This window comes from Cyanistes caeruleus, chromosome 6 (assembly GCF_971803275.1).
Source record: "Cyanistes caeruleus chromosome 6, bCyaCae1.hap1.1, whole genome shotgun sequence".
Lineage (NCBI taxonomy): Eukaryota > Metazoa > Chordata > Aves > Passeriformes > Paridae > Cyanistes > Cyanistes caeruleus.
In genome coordinates this window covers 63,761,451-63,786,285 of record NC_141706.1, presented here as the reverse complement: position 1 = coordinate 63,786,285, position 24,835 = coordinate 63,761,451, and the positions used below count along the sequence as shown (strand labels likewise).

Genomic DNA, 24,835 nt, shown 5'->3' with positions numbered 1-24,835 from the left:
GAATGAGCCGCAAGGTGGGAAGGGAGGACCTGTATCCTGGATGCTTTCAGGGTGAGACACCTGGGGATGGGAGAAATGCATTCCCAGAGCAGAAATAGGGGCTTTTAATCTTCCTTTCTTATATCACCCCCAAAGAAAAGCTCGGCGGGGAGGGAGAGGAAACAGCATGCAAAGGCCCACAGGTGAACAATGCAAAAATGGATGGATCCTGCCTTTGCCTCCTCTGCCATGCAGTCCTAGCATGCAACACCGGAATAGATAGAATACCCTGACATTTCCAGTTGCTCCAAAGACAGTCCATCTTGGTGGAATCGGCACTGGCTTGCATCTCGGAGAGCTGAGGGGTCGGCGGTGCTTTCGGTCGGAGGCACTGCGTTAGCAGTCAGGCATTCCCGAGCATGGGTGGGATCCTGGGTACCGCTGCCTCTCCCCGCTCGGCTCCGGACTGATGCTGTAAGCAGCACAGGCGGAGGGGGAGGGCATATTGTACGCGCTGCGGTCTCCACTGCAGCAAATCAGCAGTGTGATGTGGTTTGCCCTAGGGAGCAGGCTCCTTTGAAAAGGGGATGCGGTCCCTTTTCAAATCAAAAGCTTGCGCTCCGGCGGCTTAGCCTCCTAAGCCATGGAAATGGTTAAGGCAACCTGATGGCAAAGAAATAAAAACAAATTGGGTGTGGGGAAAGGGGGGGGGCGGTGAGGGGTGAGCAGTGTTTCCTATGTGTCAGTACGGCTGTGACTGTTCGTGTTCCAGAAATTTCTTGACAGTGATGGAATCTGGTATTTTTTTTTCTTTTTTTTCCTTTTCTCTATTTCTTTTTTTTTTTTTTTTTTTTTTCACACAACCCCTCCAGGTTTTCATGTCTCCCTCTCCTTTGGCCGGCTGGGTGGGGCCGGGGAGCAGGCAGGAAAATAAACAGGCAGGAAAATAAACAAGGTCAGGATCCAAGCCCTGCAGAGAAACCCCTATTTTGCTATTTTTTTTGGAAAACCCTGCGGGCACGGGGTGACTCGTGTGGCCCCCCGTGCCAAGCCCTGCCACACCAGGATGCTGAGGACTCCCAGTTGCACCAGGTTTGGGTGTGCAGGGAATGAGTGCTTCCTTCTCTTGTGGCCCCAAATGCTGCATAAATCAGGATCTGAGGTGTAAGAGTGCAGGAATACAGGACAGTTTGTGAAATGGCCACTAATAGCTGAATTTTAACATGGGCCCCACCACTCCTTTCCTAGCAGGACGCATCCTCTGCCTCAATTTCCCCACCAACAAACTATTTTGAATAGCCTTGCAGAGACATCATAACCATACAATGGTCATACTTGGCAAACACTGGGAAAGAAAATCCTTTGCCACTCAACCTGCCTGCATTATCAGATTTTGGGGTGCCTAGTAATATTAATGAACTCCCCAAAAAGTCACCCCATTTCACTGAAGAGTGACCAGTGTGTCAGACTATGTCCAGTCATTTTGGGCAGAATGACCCCAGCTGGGCACCTCTCAGCTCTGTGGCTGGATTTAAACATTTAGATCATGACAGTTCATGGAATAATTTCACTTTAGCTGTGTTTTACTGAATTTTGTTTTTTTTTTATGTGGAACACAGACACAGTGGGTCACATACTCATCAGCATGGGGAATAGAGTTTGAATGCTTTTGCTCTTTTGGCTCCAAACATAAAAAGTCTTTAAAACCTGAGTTTTAAAGTAAAGATATCTCCTCCAACTGGCAGTAGTACTGCACTTATCCTTCCCTCAGGTAACTCACAGAAAAAAACCAAAAATTAAGGAGATTCACCATTGTATTATCTTACTCTTTACCTAGGAAACTCTGCTGGGATTATGAGGGCCAACAGCCTATTATTCATGTTTATAAACCATCCTTGAGATCCCCAAAAGTACTTGCTTAGGCTTGAACCCAGCATCTTCATTGCCCTAACAGGGAAATCCTTAGCTAATTAGGGCAGAACTGGCTTCAGCTGCCATTGCATTGTAGTAAGATTAAACCATCTAGAATGTTACAAATCTGGATTTTGTGTCCTTCCTGGCTTTGTTTAAAAAAAAAAAAAAGGAATAAAGTGGTTGGCAAGGGACAATTTGCATGGATTGATTGGTTTAGACCCTTTGCAAGAGCAGAAAATATCTCTGTTGATACATTTTTCCCTGCAAACGTTGCAGCTCTGTAATGGGGGTTCCCAGCACCATGCCATACTATGAAGTATTTTCAAGCAGTGTGTATAAAACAGAGACATAATTCACATAAATGTTCTATGTCCTTGTCCCTGGAATAGCCATAGACACCCCAAACATGGTGCATAGGTCAAATTCATGGCTACTGGCTGAATACCACCAGCAAAACAGCAGTGGGAAGGCAAAAGATCTCTGTTGGATCTCACTAACCCAAATTTCTCAGTCAAGTGTGAGGAACAAATTCTCTTTGGACAGAAGAGTAGTCCACACACATTTAACATCCCACTAATGATTTCTCCTTGCCTTCATTGCTGGTGGAAATTTTTCTTTCCTCAGACTTCATGTCTCCATTCCTTCTTCCAGGCTACCAAAACGAACACACCATCAGGCTTCCTGTTTAAATTCTTACTCGCCTTTGCACAAGTATCTCTTCAGACCTGGCCCATGTGATTGGACTCTCCCACACTACTTCCAGAACTATTTTAATCCACAGGCACCAGAACCCATCGCTTTACCAGCAGTAACAAGAACACTGCATTTGTGTCAGAAACAGAGCTGAACTGGAACAGTGAGATGAAGACTCTTAGAAAATGCACATGGGCTAAGAAGAGCTTCCAGTGTGCACTCACTTGTCCCAGGACCTGAGGCAGGTGGGGGACAGAAGAAACTCTATGTGTGACTACAGAAATTGCACAAAATCCCAGTCAGTGCTGGGTGGATCCAGGACTAAAATGGCCATTGATAAAAAATTAATTTCCATAATGAGATTTTAAATTATGCATTCAGTAAGTAGTGAGACAGAATTAGGACTAAACACTTGGCCATCAGTCCTGAGGTTAAGAACTGCTTCTTTGACACAGAACTAAACCAGGAGCAGGCTGGAAGGCACAAATAAACATTGCACTACCTGGATCTTGAAAGGGTGAGACATGCACAGAGATCTTGGCATCAGCTGCAGGAAAGTTCAGTGTTGGGAGAAAGCTTTCCTGTGATCATGAACAGGAGCAGGATGAAAAGTACTGAGTGGAATTTGCTTCCCTTCAGAGCACTGTCCATTGGAAGCCTCCTGTGGGTGTTACTGAAATCATTACAGATCTTAAAATGTGTTAGTGAGGTCACATGAAGCTCAGTGTTGATGGCACAGCCACAAGCCAAGAGGGCTTATCAATATTTGCCTGCTACATAGCTCTGCTAGAGATAATGATCTGGGTGTGCAGGACGTGTAGGGTAAGCACTCAGTAAAATAAAGTTACCTGGTTGCTTTCAGCCCATCCTGCAGTGGGATCATTTCAGGAAACCACTGGCCAAGCAGACACAGGAGTAGAGTATTGCTGTCTGCCTCATTTCTCCCTACCCCTCCAACAGAGATCACAGGATCACAGAATGATTTGGAAGGGACCTTAAGGGGCATCCAGTTCCAAACCCTTTGCCCATGGGCAGGGATGGAACTAGACAAGGCCCATTCACTGGACAAGGTTTCTTAAAGCCCTGCCCAACGTGTCCTTTAACAGTTCCAGGCATGGGGCACCCACCTCTGGATGGCCAAATGAGGTGCAGACTGTAGCTCTGCAGAGGACAGGGCCACCCTGCCATGGTGTGTGGCCACCAGGGTTGTGGTCCTTGCAGGGGCACAGGAAATCCTGCAGCAGGGACCGGTGCTCCAGCCCTACCCTGCCTCCTTCCAAAGGTCCTTCCATGGTGACCCAGCCCACCTGTGAACCACTGATGAGCTCTGATGAGGTCAGAGTTAGCAACATTTAAGGCTTTTTAGGTAAATATACTTGAATGGACCATATATCAATCCATAAGAGCTCAAAAGCACCCACTGTTCTACCACAGGAGCTAAATGTCAGGGCACCCCTCAGCAACCCAGCTGGAGGGCAGGGGTGGAAGTCATCTGGTTTCAGTTGGTTTCAGAGATTACTTAATGATTAAAAACCCAAAAACAGAGCTGAAACCACTGTCTGGAGTGCAGTGACTTTGAAGGCACTTTGGACTGATTGCGTTTTCCTGCATCACTCCTTGCCAAAGCTCCGTGGGACACATTGAGGGCAGCGCCAGATCTGCAACGTGGTGCTGAAAGATCCTGACACTTAGCACTTTAAGAGAACAATAGCATTAAGGGAGATCATTTGGGTTATTTTTCTAAGCTAATTTGTTCTTAGCATTAGCAACAAAAATAGAGAAGATGCTATTTTAAAAGTTGCATTAATATGTCTCGAGGCTCTAAAGAGCAACGGGGAATTTTTGCCTGAGCACTCCAAGTAAGGGCAGCCAGCAATTACATTTCTGTCAGAAGGCTGTCAATAGCAGAAGGATGGGCCAAATCCTGGCTCTGCTCTCATCCTTTTCACTGTCTTGTGCTCATTCTTGCACATTTTCTGGTCTGCAGAGCTGCTCAGAGGCAGCTCAAGTGGCAAGGCCATGAGCTGGGAGATGCTGATGGCTGTTTCAGGTCCATCCCTTCTCACAGTACAGGAAGCACATAGATAGTTCTGTCCTTGCTGTCTTTTGCCCCAGGTCTTTGCTATTTTCTCTTAGAAGATGTAATGCAGAGATGAATTACCTTTTTTCTCAGATCTTCAAACCACAAAAGGAATCAATAAGCTGGTAAAAAAAAGACAATATGGTCTTAAATTGGCACAATTAAAGCCTGAAACTGAACAATCATAACAAAGGAGGCCCTACGTCCTGGCACGTCACATAATGTTCCAGTCTACCTGTGATTTCTTTTGAAGTCTTGAAATGCCTGGATATATAGGGGTGTTTTTTAATCATCAGTCAAAATATTTGGGTGGTTCACAAGGACAAGAAGTGTGATTTTGAGATGTGCTAAGTTTCTGCTCTGCTGCCTCTGTTTCTGCTCAGCAAAACTGTTCTTCATACCCATCTTTGCTCAAAGGCTGAGATTATGGATGTATATATATAGATATAGATATATATGGACATATCTAACCATAGAAGTGTAAATTTGAAGGGACTTCAAAGATTATCCAGTTCCCAATCCCTTCCATGGGCAGGGACATCTTCTATTATCCCAGGTTGGTCAGAGCCCCATCCAACCTGGCCTGGAACACTTCAGGGATGGGACATCCACACCTTTCCTGGGCAGCGAGGGCCAGGGCCTCACCACCCTCACAGGGAAGATTTTCTTCCCAACATTTAATCCAAATGTGCCTTCTGCCAGATGAAGCCATTCCCCTTTCTCCTATCACTCCATGCCCATGTCCAAAATCCCTCTCCAGCTCTCTTGTCAGCCCTCTTTAGGCACTGGAAGGGGCTCTGAGGTCTCCCCTTCTCTTCTCCAGGTTCAAGAGCCCCAACTGTATCAGAAGACTGTATAATAACTATATATAACTGTCAACAATCATATATAACTGTATAAAAACTGTATAGAACTGTATAGGATGACCCTTTTATAATAAGATTTTCAGCAGCAAGCCAGTGACACGAGCCAAATGAGTTGGTGAAAGACCCAGCTGAGACAAGCTTTGTACTTGCTTCCTTCCCTGGGAATGAGGTGGCCTTTCCTTGAATCCCAGTAAATGAACCCTTTGGGGGGAGCTCCTTGGATTCAGCATTGTTGTTAAGAAACGATTTTGGGTTTTGAGCCTCTGATGCTCCTCAGTGAACACGGCCCAGACCTTCAGCAGCCATCCCAGAGATGGCCGGGACTCCTGTGGTGCCCTGATTACTGCAGGCAGCAGCACAACTAACACATGACAATCAGTTTTGATTTACTCCTGCTTCTTCAGAGGTGGGTAATTTCTCTTGGTTCTTTAATGTTATTTTTGAACTGTGAGGTTCATAGAAATAAAGGCTCTATTCCTGCCATTGACCTAGAAAAGTCTTTTGATTCTTTCCAGTGGGACTACTTTTTTCAGTTGCTGGGAACCTTAAAATCATGAGTTTCTCTCCTCTGTGGGAGGTAGTCACTGCATCTTCATTACTCCTTTAAGATTTGATCAGTAAAGCTAAAGAGACCCTAAAACCCTCTCTGACCTCCTGCACTCCCCCATTACAAAGGGAAGTGCTTGCAGTTTATCACCATTTTCAAGCCTTCAGTTTTTAAGCCTGTGCTGTGAATTTTTTCTCTCCTACAGCATTGCTGGTGCTGCAGCTGGCATTATTAATTCCATTTCATTAACTGATCTTCTTAATGTACTGGAAGACAAAAGAGAAGACAGTCCTGAGACCACAGTGTGGCTGAGCCTCAGGAGTCTCTGTTCAGTCCCCACATCTGCCACAGGCTTCCTACGTGACCTTGGGAATCATCTCTCCGAGTTCTCCGGGTCTGCTCAGTCTATTTAAATTTGGGGCATCACCTGCTTTTTGAGCTTTGTTTCTGCAGCACCCAGCACAACATCTGCAGCTCCAACAAAGGAGCCTCGCTCATTTTTGCAACACAACTCGCAAGGCTGATGTTACTGGCTGCCATTCTTGGGCCAGGGGAGATCAAGTGAGGCTGTAAAGATGAATTTGGATTGCACTGCTCCTGGAAATGGTGAAATCCTGCCTGGTGGTATGTAAGGGGCACAGGGGACTCTCCTCTTTGACCAAGCATGCCCTGAAGAGATGATGATGATGCATTTTTAGCAAATTCTTGAAGCAAGGTCTGGTATCCAGTGCCTGAGCTGGGGAAATGAGGCAGTGCCACATGGCAGTGCCACATGTCACAAGGGAGAGGTCCTGCCCTTTGCTCCCCCGCACATCCAAGTCCTGAGCTCAGGCAGCTCCAGTGCACCCCAGGAAAGATGTTCCCACAAAAAATGCCAGAGTTTTGCTTCCAGCTTGCAGAGCCACCCTCTGCTCTGGCTCTGCTGGGATCAGACCCAAGTTTTTAAGCTCCAGGTGCTGATTCACAGGCTGGGATGCTCTGCCCAAGTGCAAAATGCAACTACAAATTTTGCAAACGTGACTGCAAATTAAACCAACAACCTGCAGGCAGAGGCTCAGGATACTGCAGCTACATTTGCAGCAATGCCACAAGCCCTTAATTGAGTTTGGGATGCTCATAAGCAGCCAGGTGTGCTGGAGAATGAGCTGTAGTTTGCAGCATTTCTGCTGGCTCTACAGCTCCTGTACCTGGCACTCTTGCTGCCAGCCCAATTCAGGCCAGGGGAGAAGGTGCAGAATAATTTAATGTAGATCAAACCCCTTTCCCCAGCTTCAGATACTCCCCCAAAAAATAATATTCTTTGAGGAAAGGTGCTCCCCAGAAGGGCCTGAGCTTGTCACCATGCTGGAGAGCTGCTTCAAGCATCTCACCAGAGGCAGTTTGACATCCCCCACCCCGCCCTGCAGAGAGGATGAAATGCATTAGTGGTGGAGGTGTGTGGATACTACAGCCATGCACCGGCTGGGCCGGCACACCATTGTCATGGCAACCCCAGCTTTCCCTGGAAAACAGAAACAAATCACTGCCACACTGCTGGATTCAACAGCTTGCTCCATGGAGGAGACACACCTGGGTACCAAGATGCTCTCTGCAAAGAGACAGCTCGTCATACCCAGCTTGGGAAGCTGGCTGTTAATATGGGGAAATCCTGGCTGAGGCTGCAGAGGAATGGAGGACAGGTTGGACAGGGGGAGGTGAGGAAGCAGCTGCTCCTGTCCTGAGCAAGCACAGCCTAAAGCCTTTGCAAAAGCGACGGAGGAGGCACTGTGGCTGCTTACTGCAGCAATGCCAACGCTGCTGCGTGGCACAGAGTGGGGGAAAACAACCCAAAAGGAGCAATGAAGGACATAAAATCCTGGTGTGTAAGGCAGAAGTGCCAGTGCAGGCTGTGAGAAGGGGAAAACAAGGAGAGAACAGGGCAGGGTTCTGCTGAGAGTCTGTGTGGGCACTGGCTGGAGAAATGCTTTGGACAGCAAAGCAGCACTCTGAGTTTTAAATGTTATTATGGGCCTCTGGGGCAATTAGAAGAATTAGATCAGGAAATGATGTGCCAGAAGTGTTGGCTGAAAAGTGGTCAGAGTTGTGTTTGCTGGGGAAACGAGCAGGGAAAATGGTCTTGTGTGGCATTTTAAGACATTGGTTGGAAGTGAAGCAACACAGAAAATCAGAAATGGTTTGAGCAGTGGGGAGCTGGCTCTGCCCCAGCACATCCCCTCGCATGGGGCAGAGGGAAGAGGACAGATCACATGTGTATATCTTATGGAAGATACCATCAGCAAGGTCAAGCAAGCTTCCAGCATCCAATCAGCAGAATATACCATGAAAATCCACACCCTGAAGCCAGCTCATTAGGAACTTAAGATCAGTCATCCCTAAAACTAGTTATCTTATGCAAACAGATGCAAAAGGAGGAAAAAGAGAAGGGAAAAAAAAAAAAAAATCAGAACCCAGCTGAACCCACTGAATTTGTGGAAATGGGTTTCTCTCTGAAGAAGAGATCCTATCTCTGAGCACTTGACTATCATATAACCTCACTCCTTCTCTGCACAAAATGAGAAACTCCTGATTTGGATGCTGACATCAAGTATCTGAGAAAAGACAATTTAATTTCCCATTCTCAAGGCTAAAGGATTAAAGATAGATCAGCAAAACTATTTCACATTTAGAAAACCAAATGAAAAAGTCTGAGGAATTCAGATTTCCCCAATGATATTGCTTAACACCACAAACCACATTTTCCTGATTGCTGCTGCAGAAGGACTGATAACTCTCTGTCCTGGGATGAGTGTGAGCAAAATAGAATGTATAAGGTGGATTTGAATATATACATGAAAAATAGAATTATTTTTCCATATTTATCAATTTATAAGTAGATTAAAAGTCCATTGGACAAAACTAAACAAGGGAAGATGTTTTCCTTATTGACAGCATGTTTAACCACTCTGCTGTGATAACAGCACGTGGATATGGTAGAAGCACAGGAATTTCAGGAGAAATGCAGATTGCAGAGATCCAGAAATAGCTGTATCCCAGAGCACAGCACACGAGCAGTGTGAGGTGGAAGGAAGCATAGTACATATTCTGCATGAGTAGTGAATTGCCTTGCAATAGGTTTGGCTTTTGCAGAAATGGGGGATTTCCAAAGAGAACAGTAAAATAGGTCTGGGCAAGATTCACAAAAGGTCTAATGGGATTTTAGGACTACTTTCCTTAAGTGTTTCCCTCCTTGCAAACATGGGGCTTTGATAGAACTCCCTGACTGAGACAGGGACCAAATGTATGATACCAGTTAGTTAATTCTTAATAAATCCACCCAGGGATCCAAAGCACAATATCCCTTGTGTCCCATGTGAGGTTCTTGAATTTCAAGTGCCAAGTACTTAAAATTAATGTCTTGCTGATGAATCAGAGATAAACCATAATGGCATGACATTAATTTCAAATCATTGTAAATTCAAGAAAACCACAATCTTCTTTTGGTTTTCAAACGAAAATAACCCAAACCCCAAACTCAATTGTCTTATTTTGTTTTGGATGAACCTCCTCTTTCACAGGTGCAGTAGATGTGATCAGCCCTGATCACAGGGCAGGACTCTGAGTCCAGCTGGTCCTCAGCACCTGTGGGGCTGGACATGGGAAACCTCAGCCTCTGAGTACCCTCAGCTTGAAGCTGAGACACAAGCCCTCAAAATTAGGATCATTAATACTGGGGGAAGAAGAGAAGGACTTCATTTTGGAAGTAGCAGCAGCTCTTACCTTTTCCAAAACTCTTTTTAACTGTGCTTTTTTTTTCCCCTTCATTCTTTTACCCGACTGCCTGACATTTAAAATGATCAAAGCTCCCTGTGAACCACAGCTTCTAAATTTCAGATAAATATAGGCACGCTGCTCTGTGTTTGTTTTTCTCAGGTTGCAAACCTGCTGTAGAGACCTACTTATTCTGGAGCAGGGGGAGCTGCTGGTTTGTCACCGCGCGTTCAGCAGCCGGGAGGGAGCAGAACCTTCAGTGCCGGGTGTGGATCTCCACTGCTCCCAACAGAGGGTCCAGGCCTGCTCTGGCAGCTCAGAACAAACCCACCAGCAGCCCCTTTGTTGGCTGGAGGAGCCAGAGCAGCACTGGAGTGAGAGAAGGCACGTGGAGACTTGATGCAGGGGGACAGACTGCGTGGAGGGGAGGATGGAGATGTCTGTGGCTCAGTGTGGTGACATGTCCAGCCTACACTGACACACAGGGGGACAGCCCTGAGCTCTTTGAGACATTGAGAAGCTCTGTGGGCTCTGGGGTATGGATGGAATCACATGCAAGGGCAGAAAGGTCCTGCCCCTGCCCATACACACACAACCACACAGCTTGGTACAATTTATTTTGGCCTCCCCATTAGCTGGGAAGAAAACGTGGCAATTACTTTGTACATCCGAAGTGTCAGAGCCCTTTGGCACATTTTCCTGAAGCTACATAATTAATGAAGGGCTCTGATTTGTGTGAATCTTGTGGAATCATCAGACAGTGTGGAGTGACATTTCTTGATGCCTGGGACGGGGCTTTGTGATGATGTTTCCATCCTTTCCTGCAGCTGAAAGGGTGTGGCCTGAGGTTTGTTCTGTAAAAAAGGTTTCTGCCCTGCTTAGGCTGCCACAGACATCAGCAGCCTTCTAAATATGAATGCTTTGCCAGTGATGGAAGATGAAATACATTCCTTTTCCACGCAGGAAAGACATCCTGCAAATGTAGCACCCAGCAATTTGTCTCAGTGCCTCATTAGAGTCACCACATCTAAAAGCATTTTTTCCCCTCTTACTGACAAATAGGAGTCAAATAGAAGATACCAGGTGTGCATCTGCCAGAGGTGAGGCTCAGATCCTGCAGACTCAGCCACCACAGCAGGATCTGTCCCCCAGAGCAGGACCTGGCCCCCATGGCACTGGGATTCCAGCTGGGCACTGGGTGGCAGGGCAAGGTGTCCCTGCAGGGTGAGAGCCCTTCTAAAGGAGACTGCTGCATGGGGAGGTATAGGAAGAGCTGGTGGGTGTCACTTTAGGTCCAGTTTTTCCTACAGTTTCTTTCTGAATCAATTCCCCACACAAAACACACAAGAGTTGTACTGAGCTATGGCACACAGCTCTGTGTGAGCTGCTGCCCTTTTCTCAGCTCCCCCTCATTTTACCATCAAACTGCAAATAATCTGTTTTTTACCCTGAGGGAGAGAGGTTTTTAGTAAGGAGGAGAGGGGCTGCCCAGAGAACACATGGAGCTATTACATGTGCAAATTTGGTATCTTTGGGGTCCTGAAGAGCAGAAGAAGGTACAATCTTCACCTCTCCAGGGAGGAGATGAAAGTAAAGCAGAGCTTACATAAAAGCAGAACTCTTCTGATCCCAAATGCCACAGCCAGAGTGTCACCAGCTCCAAAAATCACTGTCCCTGCTCTGTCTCATGCATTTCACCTCTGAGCAGCACGTTCACATGCTCAGGGATTGGACTTTCAAACCTGTGCATCAACACCAGTCATTCACCTCAAAAAGCTGCCTCTCCCTAGAGAGATTTCCTCCTCACACAGAGTTTTGTAAAAACAGGAGGTAAAGGACTCCTTGTAAGGAAAAGCAAATAGTTTGGAAATCATGTACTTTAAGTCTGTGCCTGGTTCTGCCTCATCCAACACGTGTTTCCATGGAAGCAGAGGAGGAAACGGGCAGCCTGTGGCTGCAAATCACAGCAATCTCTGTGCCTGCTCACAAGCCTGGAAAGAAAAATGGATCATTAAAAATAAAATAACACCTGAAATTTTAAACATCCCTTTTGATAGTAGGTAACTGGTATTTAGTGCTGCAACATTCTCTTGAGGGACAGGGGTTCAAGTGCATCACAGCTGAATGAAACCAAACTTGGGCTCGTTCTCAGAGGAATCAGAGTACGCGCCAAATAAAATGATTTTTGCTCTTTTGTTGGTCACATTGGTGTAGTGATTGTGTGAGCACAGAGAATGGCAGCACAGCACACAAAGGCAGTTATACAAATGGAATAAAAACATGTTTTCAGCTTGGTTTGGAGGAGTGAGAGAGACCAAACCAAGGATGGTTTAGGAAGTATGAATTGTTTGGGAAAAGGAAAGGTTTTATCTGTTGATGAAACCTGTTTCTGATCTCAGGAGTGAGTCTCCTCAAGCCAAGCTGTCAGTCACTTGTCTTATCAACATATCCTTTGAGCATAAACTTGTTTCTGACTATAACCATGAAGTTTTTAAACGAGCATCTTGAGGCATCACCCCATCCAAAGAAAACACACAGTTCCTAACAGTCCACAAGCCAATCGCAAATACATCTTGCTGCTGAGCCAGGCACATTTCATTGGGAGTAATTATCATTTATCCCCAGGTAAGAGCTGCCTCTTGGCCAAAATGTGGCACTGGGTGACTTGATTGTAGCTGCTCTCAAGTGGCAAAGCTGGATCTACCTGGTGGCCTCGTGCCAGCTCCCAGCAAGGCACCAGGGCTGATCTGTGTGCAGCCATTACAGGATAAATGCAAAATGTCCTTCCTGCACTCACCCCCCACCTCAGAAAAACATATATCTCTTTTATAGCAGCCTGCCTTGTCCCAAAAGGCTGCAGAATCCCTCACCAGCAGGTTTGGATTGCTTTTCTTTCTTGTTTATCAGGCAAGAAAAATCAGGCACACTTACAAAAGCTGCCAATTAGAAGACAGAGTTGCAGACTCCTGAGTTTTATAGTGTTTGGGAGATTTCCTCCCCCCAGCTCTGTGTGCAATGGATTTGGAGTTGTTCTCTGTAGCTGCCTGAATGCTGAATTTCTGAATACTGTGGTCAATACTGTATTGAATAACGATAGCTATGATCTAATGACAGCTCTGTGTGCGTCTAGGACTTAAGTTTAGTAGATTGTTTTCAGGCAGAGAACAGCAAAAATTGAAAGAATGGGTCAAATCTATTATAAACTACACCCAAACAGGGAAATATGAGAGATGAAAATAAATCTACTGGAGAAAATTAAGAGATTGAGTTTGTACCAGGACTGACCCTATTTTCAGAGCCTGCAAAGGGCCCAGAGAACTCAATACCAGCAAATCCCAGTGAACAGATGGGAGTACCACAGAAGGTATCCTGCTTCCTTTAGAAGTGTGTGAACACATGGCTTAAGGGAGGGTGCACTGGATTGGTTTTCATCTCTGGCTAGTGTTTAATATCCTTCATCTCACCAGTAGAAATTGCCTGGTGATACTGGCTGGTGCCTTGAACTGTGATAATCTGGGATTTTTCCCTTTTTTTTCAAAAATAAGGATGTCAAATCATAATAATGGTTTGTGCATTATTATGATCTGATTGAACTGTAATAGTGATTTATGGGTTGTTTTACCTATGCTGTTGATAAGCCACTGAGTGTCCACTGGGCCCAAAGGCCTGAAGGTGAAAGGTTCCTGTGTCCTATTCCCAACTCCAAGCCCACCAGGACACAACTGGGGGTGTTCAAGTCCAAGCTGAATGGGGGTTTTGAGCAACCTGGTCTAGTGGGAGGTGTCCCTGGCCATGGCAGGGGGTTGGAACTGGGAGATCTTTAAAGTCCCTTCCAAACCTAAGTATTCTGTGATTCTAGGGTTCTGTGAAAAGGCTCTGCAAGTTTTAAAAACATATTAGGAAAGGAAGAGCACTGCAAATAAATTCTTGGACCAAGTAGGAAGGAAATGAAAGGTGAGCAGAAAACTGGTGCAGATGAGCCTGCACTAGGAGGATATCAGGAAAGCATTTGCTTCTAGACAGTCAGAGATATTGATCTGCAGTCACACAGCAGCACAGGCTGGACAGGAAGCATCATCAGAAATTGGCTGAGGGAAAAGGAGAAACATGTCAATAAAATCAAGCCGTGTGTCAAAGGGAGGAGGAGGAAGGAGGAGGCCAGCAGGGCAGCCTGTGCTGGAGCCATGGGTGTTTACCTCATGCTGTGTATCACTGACCTTGAGGGTGATGCCATTATCTAATGATGCCAAATTGTAGGAGGCACAGAACAAATTAATTACAAATGAGAGATTAGGCTTACGGTCTGATAAGCAGCTCACGGAGTTCAATGGAGAGAAGTTTTAATGAGATTAAGTGACAAAGCCATCACTTAGAAGGAAGCATTAAACAGACTACAGACAAGGAGAAAGAACTGGGGGCGAAGGCAGAGAACTATTAAAACCATCTGTGTTATTAAAAGAGGAGTAAACAAGGCCTGTGCCTCTCAGGGAGAAATGGGGATGATAGTAAGGCGTGCTGGCACCGCCGGTGGGAACTGTTCCCGTGAACGTATTGTATGAAGCATCTGAGTCAGACTCGGGGATATTGATGGGAAACCCAGCACAAACTTGGGATTAACACCAGCAGCAAAGCACTGTCTGGTTTGGTATGAATAACAGCAAGCAAGAGCCTGGAGAGGAGGTCCAGGAGATCTGGATGAGTGGGATATGGCAAAGGCTTGGAGACTGCTTGATGGAGAAGAGTTTTGCTTTAGCCCGAGAGAAAAAAAAGAGAAGGACAGTGGATGGTAGCAATCAAGGAAAGAAACTGACCAGCAGTTAATGTCAGACTTTTAAATAATAATAGCTACAGCTAACGATGAATAATTAAAGCAGAGCACTTGGTCCTCAGGCCCTTGCGTAGTTCCGTTCCTCTAATGCACGGCAGGAGCATCATTTATAGCATGTGGCAGGAGGAATCTTGTGATCACAGGGACTGGCTCTGCTTCACCTCCTACCAAACCCACTGCATCCTTCTCCATGTGCTATATTTAAAGCTGAGTTCAAATAAAATGGGAATGGGAGCACCTTCAAATCAGACTGATCAGAGACCCGGGGTGTGGGGATTGGAAATAATGTCTTGTGTTTGTGTTACCTGCAGGCAATGGGCCAAAACAGTTCCTGGAAAGGAGGAGAGACACATCTCTTCATTCAGCATCAGTGGGCAGACTTCTGTATGGCTGTGTTAGGCACATTTCCTCATCCTTCCTCTCTGAGATGGGACAGATGCTCTTGGGGCACATGGGGCTGACTGGCACTGTCAGGCACGCAGGGACTCACTAACACAGGAGTTTGCCAGTTCTCACCTCCCAACTGCCTCTAAGTATGGAAAAGGTTTGAGAAAAAAGCAGAGCAGACCCCTTGTTTTTCTCCCCTCTCCTGCACCTTTCCACCCACCACTTCACCCAAAGGGTAACACCATTGTGAGGGGCCTGAAAAAAGGAGCAGGCACCAGGAAAAGCAGGGCTGACCCTCAGACAACACAAAAAGGTGGCAATTCCTGCATTTAATAATCCTCCTCACACTGAAATTCATCCTGCAAAGCTCTCCAAGGAAAGAGCCTTACTGCTTGCTCTTATCTTGCCTAACAAAAGATCCTGATCTTTACTGGGTCTCCAGGCACTACATCTAAAATAAGATCTAAAACTAATAATCAGCCCAGAGCTTTCTTTTTCCTGAGAAATCAGGGAGCAATTTGTGCATGTTAAGAAACACATCCAGCACTGCGGCCTTTCAAAGTCATCTGCTATTCCCCTGACTTCCCTTGCAATGCAGATTATCCAAATGCACATCCCTGGGTGCTCTCTGATACACAATCCCAGTAAATATTTACATCCTCTCTCTTCCTATTTTGGGTCGAAAAATGCTAAAAGGATGCATAGGGGATGCCTCAACATTTTACATTATGGTCAGGAAAAGTGGGGGTGACAGCTGAAAGTGTGTTGCAATCTCACCTTTGTGGAAAGATTCAAACTCCTACATTTAATCCTGATTTATAAAAACTGCAGGTAGAGGGTTATACATTCAGGTATGATGTGGGTCTATGCCTGACTCAAATCCACAAATAGAGTCTGCAGCTCTGAACTCCAGCCTTGCCCACAGGGCAAAAGCAAAGCTCTCATCTGAATAAATCCTGAAAATCTCATCTGCCAGCATCTCCAACCAGTACAACAACAACAGGAGCTGAAGCCAAGTGCTCTGAATATTTCCTTTCACAATACCCAGGAGAGCACAGCTATATGTAACAGAGATATTTACACAGTGTTTGAGGCAACATTTCTACTCTTAGCAGACACAGAGGTGCCAGGAAACGATTCTACTCCCCAAGCAGGATTCAAACCACAGCACAGGCAGGCCTGTGAGGCCATGATTATCACACTGACCTTTTTAACTCTCCCTCCATGTAGCATCAAGCATGAGCTAAGTTGACCACTGCTCATCCAGACTCTCCTCTTAGCTGCTGCTGTGGTTTGTAGTGCAGAGAACACTGCAAAGGCAATGCCCCTGCTCAGATTGTCCCCAGTAAGTGCCAAATCCCAGCTGTGTTAAGGAACAGGCTTCAGTTCCCTCCCTTCTGTAACTTTCATTAAATTATTTTTAGTTTCTTTTTTCTCATTCTGATTCTGCTGCACTTCTGTACTTTTTCCAGGTCCCACCTCAGCTTCTCCTTCTCCCTGGCCACTTGGTCAAACCTCTCCATCAAGTGCCTGATCTCTGTTGCTGGGCTGAAGGAGGAGGAAAAGGAGGAGGAAAAGGTCATACCCAGCGTCTAGTTCAGACCACAAGCCCTCCAAAACTGATAAGTAACCCCAGAGACACAGGGAACATCCTCTCAGCCACATCACTACACAGTAAAACTAATTTTCCAGAGGTTCCCCCAAAGCTTGCAGGCAATGTTACCCCAATTTCTGGGGTAAGTATCAGAAACAAGGGCACACACACTGTGTCTCAGACTCCAACACCTCCCTTCACGTGTAGTGGTGTAATGCAGAGCAGTGTGATGAGCCATTGTTGCTCTCTTTCTGTGGGATTTGAAGTGAAGAGAGGGAATAGCTGCAGACAGCTGCCCAGATTGGTCAGGGAAAGAGTCTCTCACCTGGAGAAGAAGCGCTGAGGAAAGGCACTGATAGAACTGAACAAGGGGTACAGGAACAGAAGGAAGCAAGATTCCTTGAAAAGGGATAAGAAATGGCATGTTCCCCAGGCAGGTGAGCCTGACAAAGCTGAATCTTTCAGTCTGTGTGGCTCTGCATGCTCCATGAGTTGCCCCATCAACACCTCTGACCCTAAGCAGTGCCCTGTTGGCATTGCCAGCTCTTTGCAATGCCTCCCCTCAAAGGGAAGGTTTCACATCCCAAACTGAGCTAATCTGGGCCCACAAACATCACTAAAGTCAGTGCTGTGTGCACAGCCAAAATATCCACTCTCTCCTTTAGAAGAGGCCTGCCCTGACAGCCACTGGCCCTTCAAGGTGGGATCACTGCCCCCATTCCCTGGGACCTCTGTGACACTGGGACTTTTGGCTAACACACCCTTTAACATTATTCCTCCAGCACCCTCATATATTTCCTTTTGCAATGTCACTTTTCCCAGCCAGCTCAATGAAAAATTCAGCAACATCAAACACGTGCCAAAGCTGTTTCAGTTCTTAGTAGGATCAGTTCTTTGGTCGTTTTCTCCATTTAAACCTCATTCCAACATAATCCCCCCTTCATTGCTGCTGGAGGAGCAAGATCTACAAGTAAAAAGCACACTTCCATAGTTATATGGAAATAAAACAATATATATGGAAATTCCCTCTTTGATAGGCATGGTGTGCTGCCAATCATTCTGCTGGATGCCTTACTGCTCCTGCTCACTTCTTCTGTTAATGACAGAAAAAACAGCTATATTTTTTTAGAGACATCTATTGGATATAAGGTTTAATAACCATGCAATAAGGATAATATCACAAACCAGAATTCAGAAAAAAACTGAGGTAATTTCCCAGTTTTGTTGTGTGTTCCTGGTGTTACTGCAGTGAAAGCAATTCATCACACCCAACAAATCAATTACTCACACAATAAATTAGCCAACATCAGTCCTTTTCCAGCAGCTTTTCTAGACAAAAGGGGTTGTGCACGTGTAGCAAAGTCAGTGTGAGACATCCAGCTGCAATAATTGTGACCATGAAGGTTAAGGTGAGCGCTCATTTCAGAAGGCACAATTGCTACTATTGCTTTTATTAAATCCCACTCATTTTATCACTCCCTGGCTGGAGCAATCAGCCTTTCACTTTCAGCCAAGGGTGAAATGTGGCTCTGTTTTTGCAGCAGCAAAGCTCCAGTGCAGGAATCCCAGACAGACAGGGAAAACAGCCTGTTCTCCCTCTTTGGGAAGTAACTTCCAATTCCTTGGCACATCTCTTGCACTTAACCCAAGTAAGCACAGCTGTTTGTGTTTCAGTGTTTCAATGCTTCATTAGCTGATGAAGTAACCTTCAGAAATCCTGGCTATTAATCTCTGCTGGCTTTTCTTCAGCCTTCCCTGCTTTGTTCATTGCTCAGATATAGACCTTGCTATGTGGATGCTATCAGAATTTCATGAGGATGAATGCAAGGACCCCCTCACACACTGCTCTGTAAGGAACTGTCTCTGCTCCTAAAAGAGAGCAGAAAAACCTGTCTGTGCAATGCCTGCTTCTGCCAACAGCACACACTGACTGAGCAGAGATCCTGGGCTGCCTTTATGGGAGCTGCTCAGAAAACAGTGTCTCTGGGATTGTCAGAGGCTGGATTTTGATCTTAGACTACTGTAGATCCCAAATAGCACCAAGCAAGGCAGACAGCTTGTACCACCCAGGACATGTTGGCACAAAACCTTGGAAATCTGAATCAATTTTATCCCTTGAATTTTGCAGTCTCATTGCACCTTCTATTCAAAAGATAAGAAGCTATTAAAAAAAAAATTACATTTTTCTCATTTGTATGAAATGTGTTGCTCTCATCCCAGATGGATGATGTAGCAACATCAAAAGCTGTTTCCCTGACAAATTATTTTTTGGGATCCAGTTTGAAGTAGGACAGTCTTTACTGAGATTCCTACACTACCTGGCAGTCTGGATAATCTAATGACAAATCCTTAAGGCAAGCTCAATTTGCTGCCTTGGAAGGCTTATATCTCCCTTTCTAAGACATGGCTTTTTTGCAAAGGTAATACTGATTATCTGTGTCCTTTTAGTGCCTCTCAAGTTACCCCAGCTCAGAGGACTCCTGAGGTCACCTCTCACTGTAGCTTGCACTCTCATGAACTGAGTTGTGAATTATTTTGATATGAACTGCGAGAAATCTTGTAGATATGTTCCAGTGATGCTCAAGTGTTGCAGGAAAGTATTGGAGGACTAATTCCATATAAAATCTCAGGGCACCAGCTGGGAAAGGGTTTCTCTGAGCAAGTGATGTCAAAGGGCTTTCAGTGCATAGACTCAAACAGAGAGTCAAGTAGAAGCTGCAAGGAAGATAAACCCCAAAACCAGAGGTTCTGACACCAAAGCAACCACCTGGGCAGGGATTTGCCCCCCAAAAATTCACTTCTATGTAAGGTAGCTTCAAATCCTTCATGATTTGTTTCTTCTGAGCCCTGAACACGCAGGAAACAGTTGCTCAGCCATCTTGAGTGGAGGAATACCTATTTCAGAAGTGCAAGAAGCTTTGTATCCCAAATTTTCAGAAATCAGGCTCAGCTGGACCCTCCCAGACCCAGAGCACTTGTGAAACTGGTCATCACCACCCAAAAGACAAACCTTCACCTTCATTTCTGCAGCTGATTTAAGCCACCCTGACATCCCCATATATCCCCACCACAAGCAGGTTTGCATCTGGCAGGCCTGTGGTGGGGACAGGAGATTATTGGCAGCAAAACCAACCCATCTTCCATATGCATTAGGGTTTTTTCCACACTTGTTTGTATTCTTCACACACAAATGAAACACAGCAGAGCCAGAACACCAGAATGACCTCTCACCACCACAGTTCCCATGAAACCACTGAGCTGCTTTCAGAGCCAGAGGGGAAAGAGGGTATTTGTGATATCTCTCTGGAAAAAAAATAGCAGACTAAGTTGCCCAGGTTGTGTAAAGGTCAAGAGAGTTAGGAAAAAAATATACTGCAGAGGAATAAAACAAAGGAATGTGGTAACCGAGGTAAGATTAAGAGCTAGTGACAAGATCATGAGACACTTCCTTCAGGGGGGAATTCAAACCTTTGGATTGAATGCTGGATCATTGCATGCCCCTTAATTTCTATATTGTTCTGAACTGACATGAACTCAGCAGCTCCCCAAGGAGAACAAAAAAATAAATCCCCTTTTCAGTCAATACAGCTATTATGTCCCAATCAGCAGTACACCCTCAGAAGCTAAGGAAAAACACCAGGAAAATCAATACCCACCTCCAGGTTTTATTCCCAATGGAAATCTATCACATGCCCACCCTTCACTACAGTCAAATAAATTAATTTTAACTTCATGGTATCTACCAGACACAAATAGAAATACTCAGGGAAGTCATTATTCTGTTGAACATCTGAGGAATTAGAGCCAACAGGTTCAGAAATTTGTATTCCACCTCTCATTGAGACCTAGAAGTGTATTTTGTATCACTGGAGCTTAATCTTAAATTTAAATCTGACCTGAAATAAGTCCAAACTCTTCAAATTAATTAATCAATGAAACTGGTGAAAAAACATAATTCCCAGCTCACAGAGCACTGCAGAGGTTAAGAAGCAGAATTTCTAGATCAGAAAACAAAACATTCTAGGAATTCCCTGCAAAACACTAAATTATGAGAAAACTGCATTCATGAGAAAAATATTCTGTGTTAACAAAATAAATATATTTTGATTTTTTCCTTCACCTAATCTGTATTCCATTTTTATAAACTTCCCTGAGCACCTTCTGAGCTAAAACCTTGACTTGGTATGGATGCTTTATCCCTGGAAGTGTTCAAGGCTAGCTGGTCTAGTGGAAGGTGTTCCTGTCCTGGCAGCGGGGTGGAACAAGATGATCTTCAAGATCCCTTCTAACCCAAACCATTCTGATTCTGTGAAAGATCTTTTAATGTGATATACAAGAAAACCTTACAAGTTGTATAACTTTCACCCCTTCATTATTTATGACTTAGGGTTTGAGTTTTTCCCTGTTTCTGTGTGCCCAGAGTAAATATCACCTCTCACTATATATTGTGTCAGCCATAGAAAAGCTATCATTGCTATCTCATAGGTGCTAGATGATTCTCTGTCCATGCCATCTCTCAAATCTGCTGGAATATGCAGGCAAAGCATCCATACATCCAGGCACCTGCAAAATCTGGCCACTGAGATTGTCAGTGTCACAGCCTTGTCTGAAAGCTGAGCCACTGATCCCTGACATGAAGAGACACCAAAAGGGACCCTGTGTCAAGATTTTGGTTTTCACAATCAGTTTAAACTATGAGTGATTCTGCACTAGAGGTATGCCTGAATTAACAGAAAAATCACTCATGAAAGGAGCAGTTGTCTCCTTGCAGCCTTTCCCAGGAGCAGAACTGAGCCAGCTTTGGGTGCTCAGCTTGGTGTGGCATGGACACAGACATGGACATGGATATAGCAAGCTATGGACTCACAGAGACAAATGTTTGCACATTAACACATATTTTCTCTCCATTCCTCTTGTTAGCAGGTTCTTGTTTGTCTACAGACACCTCCCAACTCTCTGTGCTTGGCCTGGACTTTGCTGTGCATGGCCCTGACACTTGAACATTTGACACAACCATCAGGTCCCTGGGTACAGTTAAGCAAGTAGCTTTCTGGGGTTTGTTTGTTTGTTTTTCTACTGGTCACTATGTAACCTTGATCTGGCAGGAAGATTTTATAAACACCATTGTGTTTCATATCTGTCAGAAAGGTACACTTCTGTCTGAGTGCTGGGACTGATGACAGCTCTTCAGAGGCTGTCCCTTCCTCTGAAAGGGAAGATATATAAAAGCGGAAGGATAAAGCCTATAATTTTTTATAGCTCAGTACTTAACACTCACAGGCAGTGGAGTAGACAGCAGTCCCAGGAGAAGACATGTGATCCTCCCACGTTAGAGCTGTACCAAATTTTAAAAGCCCCTCTGAGCATCCAGTCACTGTGTTTAAGATGCTTTGACACACATGCATTAAAAGTTTGACCTTACCAAACAGATGGGGAGTAATTTTCAGCAACAGAGACAAAAATCAGGGAAGGAAAGAGATGCTGGAGGTGAAGCAGGCTATGGATAACACAGGTTGTGGAATGAAGGGGTGAGATTTACTGAGACATTTCTGAAAGTCATATAAAGGTCATGCTCTGGTGTACGTACATGGTGCTCACTGTGAGAGGGATTATTGCAGTAATCACCACTGATCCCAGCCACTGCCCAAGCAAACTGTTATCCAGGGAGAAAATCCCCTGTTCTTTGCTTTGTTCTGATCCTTTCCAGGGTGCAGGCATCTCCTGTAAGTGACCACTCCTCACTTAGGGGACTCTGCTATGCTCACATCAAACCAGGACTCCAGGAAGAACTCCCAAGTCAGCATGTGTTTTTCAGCTCTCTGTGTCCCCTCTGCAGAGGGGACAGGTCACACTGCAACCACTCCTGAGGCCAGAAGGGGCCAAATTCAGTCCTTGCTCCCTGAAAAGGAGTGAAGGACAAATGCTGTACAGCACAGACCCTTTGGCATTCACGCTGCTCATTTCCACCACTATGGCCTGCACATCTCCAGCTTTCTTCTCCAGCTCAGCTCTGGCTGAGTTATCACAGCTTGATGGGTGACAATCTGTCAGGTGGCAGCTGAACTACATGAAATGGCCAGAAGTGGGGAGGTGAGGCAGAAATGTGTACCTGTGAAGTTCTCTCTCCTCCTCCATGGGCAGGGGAAGAGTCAGTGTTGGTATGGGGAAACTCCTCCAGTCATGGTGACTGGAGGTGATGTCTGGGCCCCAATGGCAGGAAAGAACAGAGGCATCAAGACAGTTCAGGAAGCTCAAAAACATAACCACAGCGGTAAAAAAAATGAAGAAACCAGAACTGCTTAGCCTGAAGTAAAGAAGGATGGAAGAGTGTTAACAGTTTTTGAGAGACACCTGGGAACTAGTGGAGGATCTGCCAACAGAGGCCTTTCAAATGAGTGGCAAACATCTGTCAAGAGTGTTCTAGCAGGAATCGTGGCTGTGGGCCAGGAGATGGGCTTTTGGCACCTCATGGAGCTCCTGCCAGCCCGCTCTGTCTGAGCTGCATTGGGTGGCATCTCTCCTGTAGCCCGCTCTGCCCGCAGGCAGCGGCACCAAGGTGTCAGTACGGACTGACCCAGACTTGCAGGCTACAACTCTCAGCTCCCCAAAACCTCTGCCTTGGCTGAGAGGATGGACAGAGGTGGCAGAGGAGGCCAGAGGTGACAGAGATGGCAGAGAAGGCCCCAAGCCACCTGACCAAATTGCTTTGAGAGCAAAGGGTTGGACCAGCGGCCTCCACAGGCCCCTTCCCGCCAGAATCACTTTGTGTGGGAGTGAAGTCCACAGAGGTTCACCAAGCTACTCCAAGATTTCATGGCAAGACCAGGACTAGGTTCACAGGTTTACTTCTCTGGCCAGGTTTTCATCCCACTCCTCCTCCAGCATCACAAGGTGCAGACACTCCACCCCCAGACAGAACTTCCCTCTCCCCTACACCTTTTCCAAGCAGGGGCTTTCCAAAGGATGCAAAGCTGCTGGAGCCCCATAAAAAGCAAACTGAAGCACAGAAAACAGATGGGCCAGAGTGTGGAGGCACTTTCAGCAGATGGCACTAAAATATTAAACTAACATTACCGTATGCTTAAGCCTTGGCCTGGCTTGCTGCTGACTGCAGAGCCAGCCTGGTGAGAGCATGCAGATGAGAAACAAGCCTCAGATTGCTAAAGCACCCAACCAAACATCCCCTTCCCATGGAAAAATGCCTCACTAGCAGCTCCTCCAACAGCAGGGATGTGCTAACTCAATGCAGACAATGTTTAGCTGAACAAAAACCATTCCAAACAAATTCAGGTCTTTCCCAGATCTCTGCTGGAAAATCATTTCCTTGAGAAACTCTGTATAATCAGCTTTTCTGTGACACCAAACGGAGGAAAAGCCCACACTGCTTAGTGTTTGTCCACTGTGGGATAGGCCTGGACACCATGGGACAGCACAAGAGGCACCAGGAAGGAGGGAAAACACCTTCTTCAACCCAGGGCATTTGCCACCGTCATCCCAGAAGTGATCCTGACTGCAGCTTGTGACACTACCTAAGAGACACCAGGATACCATGCAGAGATGGGTGGTCCTGAACCTTGGTGTCCCTCATGGGTGCTTAGAGGCTGAGCAGCCACCAAGGGTGCATGGTGAGGACCCACATTTGCAGGGGACTGACTGGAGTAGTGCTGTGAAAGCTTTTCATAAGGCATCAAAATCAAGGTGCTTCATGACAGGTTGGCACAGGACTATGCTGCAGAATAATGTACTTGAAACTATTAATTTTATTTGACTGTGTGTCCAGCAAGATCATGCCTGGAGCCTGGGTCCTACCCATTGTGTCATCTAACCTGTGAGTGACAGCCCACAGCCCCAGGCCTGGGCTTTTCTTAAGTGAAATTCTGCCATAAAGCAAAAAGAAACTTAAAATAACCATTACTATAAATGTCCACATCTGTTTTCTATCCCGAGGTCAGGCATCTGATCTGAAAGGTGACAGGCTGCTGCATATTTCATTAAATGGATCAAGAAGAAGGAATCTTTTAATACTGTCACTGAGGGAGGGGCTGAGGAGAGACATGATCCTCCAGCATAAGAGGTATCCTCCCAGGACCAGGTCCTCAGGCTGTGGGACACCAGCACAAGTTAAGCCAGGCCATCCTGGCAGAGAGTGGCCAAAAGGCACCACAAGACAAGACAGGAAAGGACTCAGCCAAAGAGCTCC

General features: G+C 45.7%; 1 protein-coding gene across 3 annotated transcripts in view; it reads right to left on the bottom strand.

The window, feature by feature from the left end:
* RTN1 (reticulon 1) overlaps positions 1-24,835 on the bottom strand; it is a 115,009-nt gene that overhangs the window by 16,495 nt on the left and 73,679 nt on the right. The window contains exon 1 of one of the 3 annotated variants that reach the window (XM_023927343.2): positions 268-601. The exons of the other annotated variants lie outside the window; for them this stretch is intronic. Within the exon in view, the coding sequence (XP_023783111.1) occupies positions 268-328 (61 nt within the window). The 5' untranslated portion in view covers positions 329-601. Of the gene's footprint in view, positions 1-267; positions 602-24,835 lie in introns of those variants that run through there. 3 annotated transcript variants of the gene reach the window in all.